General features: G+C 37.4%; 1 protein-coding gene across 1 annotated transcript; it reads right to left on the bottom strand.

Moving 5' to 3' along the window:
• LOC118037656 (receptor-like protein kinase BRI1-like 3) lies at positions 1-5,395 on the bottom strand. The gene is made up of 2 exons (XM_035043703.2): positions 4,665-5,395; positions 1-4,489 (listed from the first exon to the last, which is right to left on the bottom strand). The coding sequence occupies exon 2, from the start codon at positions 4,216-4,218 to the stop codon at positions 550-552; it is 3,669 nt and encodes a 1,222-aa protein (XP_034899594.1). The 5' UTR covers positions 4,219-4,489; positions 4,665-5,395; the 3' UTR covers positions 1-549.
• Between the last annotated feature and the right edge of the window lie 6,637 nt (positions 5,396-12,032).

Consider the following 12,032-nt stretch of genomic DNA (forward strand, 5'->3'; position numbering starts at 1 on the left):
TGGAAAAGAAATGCTTGTGGATCATCATATTCCTGAATCAATTGCCTTAATCCACTCCGCATCATCTACTGAAGTTCACTACTAAATGCACTTGTGATTTACTTTCCAACAATGCTACCACTACAACTTTACAGAACAGTGTGTTCATTTCTAAAATCATAGCTTCCTATAAACAGCAATAATTGTAAAATAAACAAACAAATAGTGAATCATCAGTTAGCAAAACTGTGACGGAATAAAGAAGCTAATGGTGAAGAGAAACAAAGTTTCAAGTCTTTTGCATTGTACATCATGATCAATGGAAACAAAAAGTATAAGTTGCCCATCGTTGAGCAACTGAAGGACCTGTTCGTTTGTTCTCTCCCCATTTTCCTGCAACTTTCTGTGTCATTTCAGCATTCTATTATTTACAGTAGCTGAAATTTGAAGGATTACCCCATATCCAATTCAGAAGCGCAAATGACCACTTCCATATCTGTAATCGCAGGCAGAGCAGATCAAAGGTGCCAAAAGACAAAACCTTATAGTCCAATCAAAAGCTAAACATCATTAGCTAGACTCTTTCTCCCTGAATTCATCAATGCTTGCATCTTTCAAAGAGAAACCATCTAGGATATCGCTTTCAGAGTCAACCTGAAGCTCTTTGAACATAGCCATAACCTGTATCATGGTCGGCCGTCTGAAAGGCCTGTCATCAAGGCACTCGAATGCGATTCTCAAATACTGGTATAATTCAGCTTCTCCAGATTTTTGTGTCATTAACTCAGGGTCCAGTATCCCATTGCTTCTCTTCTCTCTATATAGCTGCTTTGCCCACCCAACAAGGTTGTTATCATCACCAAACTCAGCGGAATCTATTGGCTTTTTGCCTGAGAGGAGCTCCAGAAGTATGACACCATAGCTGTAGACATCCCCTTTTGATGTGCATCTAAAGCTCTGATAATACTCAGGGGGCACATAACCTGGAGTTCCTGCAAGTGTACTCACGCTAAGATGTGTGTCAAGGGCGTTCACCAATCTTGCCATTCCAAAATCCGAAACCCGAGCTTCAAAGTTTTCATCTAAAAGAACATTGCTAGACTTCATGTCACGGTGGATAATGTGAGGTATGCAGCTGTGATGTAGGAAAGCAAGTCCTCTTGCTGAGCCTATTGCAATCTTCTTTCTTGCTGCCCAATCAAGCCTTGAGCATCCTCCTTTGGACCTGTCATGAAGAACAGACTCTAAACTCCCCCATTTCATGTATTCATACACAAGAAGCCTCTCCTCTCCAATTTTGCAGTAACCCAGCAAAGGAACCAGGTTGCGGTGCTTGATCTTCCCAATAGTTTCCATTTCTGCCATAAACTCTCTGTCCCCCTGACCTGTGACATGAATCAGCTTCTTTATAGCAACAACACATCCATCTTTTAGTTGTGCCTTGTATACCTCTCCAAATCCACCAGACCCTATTAAGCTATCAGCACTGAAACCATTCGTAGCTTCAAGTAGATGGGCAAAAGTCAACTTTCTTAGAGGTTTCTCGAAAGTGGCAATGTTGATGCTCAAAGGCTCAGGAACACCTGAAAGTTTCCAGCTGCTGCTACCTGAAGTTGGGAGGCTGTCGATGTACTTCTCCCTCTGTTCTTCCTTCCGCTGGTACCTCTTTACTCGATAAAGAGCCAATGTAAGACCAAAGAGGCATAAGACAAAAAATGCGATGCCAATGACCACCCCTACTTCCACAGATTGCTTCTTTCCCTGAGTGGTAAAACCTTGTGGGTGACCTCCAGAGCTACAAGGGGGCAATGGTACACCGCAGAGGCCAGAATTGTTTTCATACCTGGATTGGGGGAAAGTAGTTAGCTGCCCTCCAGAAGGGATAGGACCAGTGAGGTTGTTGTTCGACACATCAAGATCACTAAGAAATGAGAGAGTCCCTAAAGACCCTGGTAGAAATCCTTGGAGATCATTGTGTGAGAGATCCAGAACTCCAATTGCTTTCAAACCTCCAAAACTGTCAGGAATATTTCCGGTTAGCTTATTGTGCCCCAAGTTCAAGACCTGCAAATAGCTCATCAAACCAAAATTTTGAGGGATAGTTCCTGACAACGAATTGTAGGCAAGATCAAGGAATATCATGCTGCCATTTGTGACGAATGTATAAACCGTCATGCCAGAATAAATTCTTGTTGTAGGACAAGAGTGAACCATAGGAAGATTTTCCAACCTTTCTGGCCGGATCCCCTGAAATTCAACCAGTCCCCCAGCTCCTCGGCATGATGTTCCACCCTCATTTCTTACAAATGCAAACTGCTTCCCGGATACAATTCCAGGAACAACTAGACCAGCATGGTCTGCAAGCTCGGGTGGGAGAGGACCACTTAGGTTGTTGCTGTTCAAATCAAGCCAAATGAGGCTCCGGCAATTGCCAATCTCTGGTGGTACTTTCCCAGTAAGTGAATTGTTACCCATTTGGAGAACAGCCAGATTAACTAGATTTCCAATGCCAGCAGGAATTTCTCCAGTAAGCCGGTTGCTGGAAAGGGAAACCCAAATCATATTAGTGCAATTGCCAATGGACCGAGGAATGGTTCCTGTGATGAGATTGTTATTGAGAATCAAAGTCTCGAGGTTTCCTCCATTAACACAAATGCCTTCCGGGATCTCACCAGTGAGATTGTTTGCCCACATAACCAAGTCCAAAAGATTCGGCAAGGTCCAAACCTCCAAGGGAATTGGTCCATTCAAGCTGTTGAAACTAAGATCAATGCTCCTCAGGTTTTTGCAGCTTCCAAGCTCTGATGGAACTTTTCCTGATAGGTAATTATCAGCTAGGAGTAACTTTTGGAGTGCGGTTGGGTTCGAGGAGGAACACAACTTAGCAGGAACATCCCCCGTGAAGCCATTAGAACTGAGGTCAAGCACTTGAAGTTGAGTACAATTTGCGAGAGACAGAGGCACGGTACCGGTAATGTTGTTGAATGGAACATACAGATATATCAGACTTTGAAGATTGCTTACAACAGTAGTGAGGAAATCCCCGGAGAGTAGATTGCTGCCAAGATTCAGACTCTGCATAGAAGAACACGATGCAAAAGTCAGCGGCAAGCCACCAGTGAGTTTGTTTGCTGATAGATCCATTTCCTGTAGAGTTCCACAGGTCTGTCCCAACTCAAGAGGAATGTCACCATAAAACAGATTGTGAGCCAGAGACAACTGCCTTAAATTCGTGAAACTCCCCAAAAAGGTACCAGGAATCTTTAATTGTAGCTCGTTACGGGAGAGGTTAAGCGTCTGTAGAAGCACACAGTTCCTCAAACTTAATGGAAATCCAATGCCGGAGAGCCTATTTTGTGACAAACTGAGCCAAGTAAGATTGCAATAGTGCCCAAAATCAAGGCTGGAGAAGTTGGCAGAGAAGTTGTTGTGTGAGAGATCCAAATATTTGAGAGATGGAGAGTCTGCAACAAAATTAGGTGGTATCTCCCCAGATAATAGATTGTATGATAGGTCTAAAACCGATAAACTGTTGCAGGACAAGGGAGTTACCGCAAGTTTTCCAGCGAGCTTGTTATCGGAGAAGTTAAGAAGATTCAAGTTCTGGCAGGTGGAAAGAGAGTAGGCCAGCCAGGTAGAATCAGAAATAGTATTGCGAGAGAGGTCAAGCTGTAGCAAGGAAGGACTAAATCGAAGGGAACCACCAGGAATGGAATTATGAGAGAGATTAACATAAGAGAGGTGATTGCAAGACTCAAAAAAGGACTTTCTTGGAAGAGGGTCCGAGATGTTGTTTGAAGACAAGTCAAGACTCTCAAGAACACAAGAAGAGGAGGCAGAAAGATCAGAAGCAGAGAAAGAATTGCCTTGCAAATAAAGATGATTGAGAGATGGCAAGGCCACAGTTAGGTTATAGAGGTTTAGGGTTCCAATGAGACCAGCGTTGGTGAGGTTGAGAGTGGTGACATGGGAATCAAGAGAACAAGAGATGCCTGACCATGAACATGGAGTAGCAGAATTCGGGAACCAGTTGGCTAATAAATTATTTGGATCAGATTGAACAGAGGATTTCTTGAAGGCTAATAATCCCACAACTTCATTATTGGTACTTTGCTGCGATGACAACCCTCTGGTTTGTGATGATGATGGCATAAATAGCAACAGCAACACATAACCAAAGATTGTAATCATGGCTTTGGGTGGTGGCCTTCGTGATGATATCCTCCATTGTTTCTTCATTTTTTTTTTCTTTTGGGGTTAATCTGGGTGTTCAGATTTGCTGAAATATCCCCTCTTAATTAGTCTCTCTGCATAACTGGTGCAATTGAACCAATCTTGAAAAAATGAAAGCTTAATCTCTCCTTTCTTCTGTCTGTTAGCTTCTCTGTATCTTCCTTCCAATCAAAGAAGCACCTCTCCCAAAGCATTTAGAGATCTGCTCTTAATTAAATCCTCTTCTGAGGTTTAATATTTCACTAAATTTCCAAACTTTGACTTGTTGCTTGAAAATCTGAAAAAAAGAAAAAAGTAGTATTAATTAATAATAAATTGAGAAAAGAAAGAGAAGGTGGAAATCACTATCAAGGTAGTAATCAAGTGTGCTAAAATTCCAAACCTTTTCCCCAAAAAACTGATAATAGTAACATCAAAAAATAAAAAAAGAGAGAGAAGAAGGGGGGATTTACCTGGAGAAGTTATGAAGTAGAGGGAAGGTGATGTGATGGTTTCTTGTAGAGTACAAATTAACTCCAAGGAAATCAGAGAATCAGTTAAGGAAGAGGACAGAAGAGTGCGTGTGTGTGTGAGGGGAAGGGTACGATGTGCAGAAAGAAAGAAATGTCGGCTGTCACTTGTTGACAGATAGCATTACCACCGTGTGACAGACATAAACTAGTACTAGAAATAGCATCGTTGCCACTTAAATAAACCAAAATTATTCAAGAATCAGCCAGAAACACGAACAAGAACAAGCAGTCGTGCTAGGCTGCTCAGCCCAGGTGCAAGGCAGAGGTGGAGGCTTAGTTAAAGGAGGAGGAGAAGAAAACAGGCATAGAAGTAAAGAAAGAAAAAGATGTCAAGACCAAGTAAAGTGACATCTCCACACGCACACATTTCAGAGGGGGGGAGAGGAGAATAGAATATTAGTAGTAGGGAGTCTCTTGAGAGGACAAGTTGAATGGTGGTGCATTGGGGGTAGGCAAGGGAACACAGAGAGAGAGAGAGAGAGAGAGAGAAGGCAGAGAGAGGATGGAAGGGAAGGGAAGAGTGAATTGTGGGAGATGTGAATCTGTTGCTCCCCCACTTATTTTTTAAAATTTGTTCTCATTTTTCGGGTACAGTCAAACCTTTGGATTTGATCCTCTCTTCTCTCTCCCTTCCCAACTCCATCTTTTCTAGGAGCTAGGAGGAGGAGCTTTTGGCTTGCTTGTACGCCTCTCCCTCCCTCCCTCTTCTCAAAATATGTGTATATATATATATATATATATATATATATATATATTCCATTTCTCACCTCCATTTCTTTTCCTTTCTTTAATCTTTCATCCTCCACGCTACTTCTTCTACTGTATCGAAATCTTCATTTCCCGAATTTAATTAAATAAAATACTGAGAAAGCTACATCCTCATATACTCGTGCATAATAACTAGAAATCTGTAGCTTTTTACCCCCAACGTGTATCCCATCTTAACATGCCACAAGACACGCTAGCTCACTACCCTAAGTTTGCCCCTTTTTTGGCACTTCACTGGCCCGCCCCGCCCCTCCAGTACTCATTTCTTTTCATCTCTGAATCATCTTCGATGATGATGTAGTTTAGTTTACTCACCGCCATGTTCGATTCGAATGTATTCAGGTGTGCAAGTATGGCAAAACACAAGAAAAAGATGAAGAAAACCCCAGCCTATTTGCTCTCTCTCTCTCTCTCAAATTTCACGTTCCATGAAAATTAATTTGCACCCGACCCGATACATGTTTGTATTAGGATTACCATTTTGTGTTGTTACTGGGGAAATTTCTTATAGAGGCAGTAGCAGCGCTGATCCTAACTCAAGCTAGCATGCTCTTCAGTTTCACACAGCAATAAATACTATTAAAAGATTCTAATCATTCTCCTCCTCTTCTTTCTTCCTTGTTGTTATTATTATTACGATAAGTAAAGTAAAGAATTTTCCAAGTCAATTGCTAGCAAATATCAGGCTAGTATATATAAAAATAACTCACATGACATGAAATTATACTTGTAGTGGAGTACCCGAAGGGCAACTCAATCAAAGCTGTCAAGTTTTCCCTTCTTTATTTTTCATTGCCATTCATGATTTATATAATTAATCTATGTTAATATTGGGAATATGTACAATTCCTCGATTAGTTTTTAATTTAATTAATGAACCAGCCTTTTTATTCTTCGGCATTACTTTTGATTCGTTCCTAATTGGAGAGTTGAATTATATTTATTTTATAATATATACATTATCTAATGCTAATGATAGTTTAGTGTTTTTCAAATTGTTTTTTATTTGAAAAATATTAAATTAATGTTTTTAATTATATATATAGTTTGAATGTGCTCACATAAAAATTAAAAAAATATTATTTTAATATATTTTTAATTAGAAAATACTCTACACCGCATCACCAAACACCCACTTACTACATTTATCTATCTACCTATCATGACCCATCTACTTTATTGTTTTGAAAAAATCATTTGTATTTTGTTCACATAAGCAATTAATTAATAATAATAATGTTTGAATCGTCTACAAATCGTTTGTATTTTGTCCACATAAATAGGCAATTAATAATAATAATAATAATGAGAGGAGATAGCAACATCTTGTGCCAAAACTAAATACACATCAAATTGGCCATAGGTTCATATTCCTATCTATGTATCCAATATGAACCAGCTCTTAATTTTAAGTGTTAAAATTGAGTTTTCGTAATCAGGTTTTAAGCAATTGAATTCGCAGGTAAGATAGAAGTACATGTATAGCAAATTTATTTACTTCATATATACTTAATTAAGTGCATTCCAAGTAGATTTTTATTATTTTATTATTGAAAGATAGAATTTGTCAAATAATTGCCACTAATAAGACATATGGGCATGCACGTTCCTTATATATTTTATTCTTAAGAGTCAATATTAAACCCCCACAAATTATATATATATATGGACATGGATTGGCAAGCAAGAATGAAGCAACGATAGCTGTAAAGTGCAATGTTGTTGTTGTTAATTTTATTTCCTTGATGCATGATATAGTATATTATATTAATTAATTTCCTACACTTAATTTGTAGTTGAAGAAGCCATAGTGAATGAGAAGTAGAACACCCAACCACAGAGGGAGAGGTAATGACGTTAGGTAAGATAGACCCAAAGAGAAATTAACTGAGAAAAACACATGTCAATGGTTATTGCACTACAACAAGAAGAGGCTTGCTTAATTAGCCAAGGCAGCATAAGAGGATGCATGCGCATCGATGATCTCTTGCATCGATCATGCATGCATGATCGATGGAACTGAAACCCTAGCTAAGATGTAATTAAGATTAAATAAAGAGAGAGAATCCCTTGGCGTAGGGATATCGGATGTAGTGGAAGGGACAACATCTTGCTTGGAAAGTGGTGGGTTCCCTCTACTATGGGGCACTAGTTTTTCTATGTCAATATTAATTGACGATAACCACCAACATGTGTAGACATCTTTGATTCTTGAAGGCTAAGCATAGGCAGGCACGGGGCGCGGGACGTCGGGCCGGCTAGATGGCTATGGATATTGGATGGAACTTGGAAGTGTGTGAGCACCAAATCACATGAGAAAAAAAAAAAGAAGAAAAAAGGGGAGTGGGGAAGCATTTTGTCTCTATACACACACCACACGAGTACATCTTTTCGTCTCCTACCTAGCTGCTGCCTCCTCAATGTTTCACATTCCTCGTAAAATTCAAAATATATAATAATTAACCCCGTGGGCTAGCTAGGCTTCGCGATATCAAAGTCTGCTAGCTGCTCCCTTCCAAGTTAAAACATTATTCTTAAAAGGAAGAGGACAAGCCCATCTCCTCCACAGGACACAACCCCACGACACGTGCAGTCAAGTAGGTAGCTAGAGAGATGAGACAAGAGGTCCTTTTCCATGTAAGACTTGTAAGATGCATGGACGGATAACCGGGTAGAAATTTGAAACTTGATTATAGCGAACTAATTAAAGAGATTAAATATGACAGCGATTATTGAGAAGAAATAAGCACACACTACTTGCTCTCAGATAGAAAACAGCGGAATCCAGGCAGATTTCTGAACCCATATCCCTTTTATATATACTATATAATATGTTGATTGTATATCAAGACAAGAGTGTGGCCCCTTCCTCTTACCAAAGCCAAGACTTTTCATTAACGTTGTCCATTAACTCCTCCTTGGTCACTATTTAATTTCCCAACTTGTGGAAGTGTGAAGGTACCCCACGAGGAGTACTGTTTGTTAATTATGTGTCCTTTTCATCTTACCACACGAGCGTCCCTCTCCTCATCAGTTCATCCATTCATTCATTCTAGTTCATCTCAGTATTCACGCAGATTACAATTGATCGAGTCGATGGTATCATAATTGCTCTCCTTTTCTGTTTTTTAACCCTTTTTTTTCATATAGAAAGACAATATTGATCAATTCTTTCTTGATGGGATCTTACCTTAGCGCCACGCACCCAGATTGAAAATTTCGTTGGAATGAAGGTGCTGATTTCTTTTGAAAATTTGAAACAATAGAAGTATTCCCTCAGGTCTCCTTGAGCGGGTGAAAAAGGAGGACAAAAACCAGCTGGTCTAGCTGGTAATAGTAACGGCAATTAGTGAACGAATTGAGGTGGAGGTATTGTGGACCCTTTCGAAATATTTGACTCGGAAGATGTGCATAATACTGTGCGTTTGAAATGTTTAGTTTATATATATATATATATATCTATATATATAATATATATATATATATATATATATATATATATATATAACGTGTCCAAAATATATATGCAAATGGTAGGGACATTAGCTGGAATTGGTTAGCTTAGAATAGACGTCTGATTGCCGCTGCACATCCTGATTTAATGCCATATCTAGGGTTTGGCAGGCACTGCATCTGCAATCTTCCAAAGCCTACAGATTTGGACTTTTCTTTAACATCCAAACTCTTTTTTTTCGCGATGAGAATAGTATCTCTAAACTAATTTACGCTACAACAAAAGAGAGAATGCCTTATAAAGATCTGATCTTGAGGAGATTTTACCTTTTTAAAAAAAAAAAAAATGAGCTCGAAATTTAACATCATCATTAAACTTATTTAAGGTTGTGTTTTTTTAAAATTGATTGAAAAATGAATATAATCTCGAGTAATGTATATGTAAATTAATTTATAAGTATTATTTACGTACTATTGATTTAAAAAGAATGCTATGAAAGGGAATTAAAGGAGATATATGGTTAATTTTTCTTTTTCTATTTTGATTCCATATAGGTTAAATTATTTTCGTGGGACACCATGAAGTCATTAATAAATGAGTTTTTTTTTAAATAAAAATGTATTAAAATAATTAATATTGTCTTAGAATATCTTTTTATTTCTTATATCATCACATTAAAAATATAAATAAACACCTAAAAAACATCAATTTGATGGTTTTTTAAATAAAAAATAGTATAAAAAACAATTTAAAAACCAAATTATAACGCAAACAGTTATAAGGAGACCCTTTTCCTAAATTAATTAGTGCTGTTTAAATCATAATTAGTAATGTGCCAACTTTATTACTCATCCATATCTGGTGGGATCATAATTGCTTGATTTATTACTTCTACTCTGGTAAGCTTGTAATAATAGTTATGGAGAGTGGAAACTAATATTATTATTATTCAAGGAAAAAATGAGTAAAATGTGGGAACCACGTTTTTCTTCCTTTCTTTTCCATACGGTAAGGGACCTGCACGCCCTCAATCTCTTTAATTTCTTCGTTTAAACCTAACTGGCTAGTGATCACAAGACAAAGGATTTCATTTTTTTTTTCTCTCTTTTTTTTTTTTTAAATTTCTGTTTATTAGAAGCTAGCCTTTTTCGCTTTGACACTAGGAACCGGCCAAATTATTGAGTGAAAACAATTGTTATGAACAGTCAATGTCCTATCGTAGTCATGGACTTTCATCATCACGCCACCGTATATACATCTATTCAAAAGTTCAAGTTATTTCGATCGACACGTTTACGATATGATATGATATGATGTTATTCATCCAGATCCTGCCGGAGGAATTGGAAAACTCGAGCAATTAACTAAGATCCTTATTTTTTAAAAAAAAATAAGAATAAAAAAAGTTATATTTACCTATTATATTTTATGAAATGAAAATTACCTCTAATATATTTTTATTAGACAAAAAAAAATTAAAAATTTATATTTAACAATTATACTTTATAAAATAAAAATTGCCTCCACTTAATAAAAGGTTTCAAATGGTTCTGCTCATTCTCTGGAAGGGCAGATCGGAAGAGATAGAGGAAGGTCTGTATGTAGGGAGGCTAGGATCAAAGGAAATAGGGCTAAACCAAAAGGGGGGAAGGGGGAGTCTGTTGTGGGTGGAGCTGGGGAAGAGGGATGGTGGAGAGGCTGGGAGAAAGAAAACCAAAAGCTACGAAGGGGTGACGACTTGTGTTGGTAAAGATAGGTTTAGGGTTTTGTTGTATTTCCTCTATTCTTTAAATCCCTTTTTTTATATGTGTTGTGACCTCCATTTATAGACAAAGTGACTTGATTCCTAAAATACATTGGTCCTTAAATTTTTTTTTTTAATTTTTGTAAATTTTTAATTTTTCTATTTTGTTTTGTATTTTTTAAAAAAAAAACAAGCAATATTAACATTGATTCAATGAGAAAAATCAATAATTTTAAAAATAACAAGTTAAAAGTCGAACGCATTCGAAAGACCTTTAAAATTTTAAATTCTTTTGAGATGACACTGAAAATGCTAAATACAATGCAAATATATCAAGAATGTATTTTTTGGGTTTTCATTGTTTGGTCTCTTATTGTCCTAGTGATCACCCTCGTAAAGGCAATATTGGGCTTCAACAGATAGTGGGATGGCACATGTACCAATCACTATCAGTCTAAACACTCAGCAAATAGTTGGGGTTTACACAAACTTAAACATTGACTCAAGTTATAAGGTAACCTGTTAGTCTCCCACTTAACTTAAAGTTTAATATGTGTTCTTTCAAAAAGACAATAAAAATAAAGGTGATGCGTGACAGGATTCAATAAGATCTTACCCATATCCAATATATAATGCATGATAAGATGTAAAAATGCATCCTAAACCTTTTGAACAAAGTAAACCATTCATATAAAAAACAAAAACCAACAATACATAGCATAAACAAACAAATTACCAAGCCTAGTCCAAGGGTTCCTAGTGGAGTCGTCATCCTGTCGCACCCTCGTAGCGGAGCGCGACGACCCTAAATTGATTTTGGTTTTTTTTTTTTTTTGAGTAAGGAAGTCACCACCTAGTATTATGGTCATTAGGAAACCTAACTGGTCTTTCAGAGATTCTAAGGCAAGGGACTGGTTGCGTAAAGAGAAGATTTTAGCATCGCTAATACGCCTTACCTAAGGTAAGCTACTTGGTGTTTAGTTTGCCTTATAATTACTATGATGTTGGTGTTTTCTAATCTAGAACCACGGACCCTTGCCCAATATAGATCATACCCTTAGATATGTCTACAAAGTGCCAAGAAGAAATAATCCAAATATCTTGAAATCTGTGTTTGATTTGAACTAAATTTATAACCTATGAATTAAAAGACAGCTAAGATAGAAATCTAATGAGATTCAATGTGCTTAAGAGCTCATTTTTCCCTTAGTATTTCAATTGTTCGCAACTCGTAAATTGCAAGGAAAAGGAATAAAAAAAAATCTAAATTAGAAACCTAAGGAAATTCAAGGTGCTTTAAAAACCTATTTTTTTCTTAGTATTTCATACTTTCACAGCTCGT

This window comes from Populus alba, chromosome 1 (assembly GCF_005239225.2).
Source record: "Populus alba chromosome 1, ASM523922v2, whole genome shotgun sequence".
NCBI lineage: Eukaryota > Viridiplantae > Streptophyta > Magnoliopsida > Malpighiales > Salicaceae > Populus > Populus alba.

Excerpts from the sequence above, each read along its gene's own strand:
- LOC118037656 (XM_035043703.2), bottom strand. The coding sequence starts at position 4,218 with ATGAAGAAACAATGGAGGATATCATCACGAAGGCCACCACCCAAAGCC.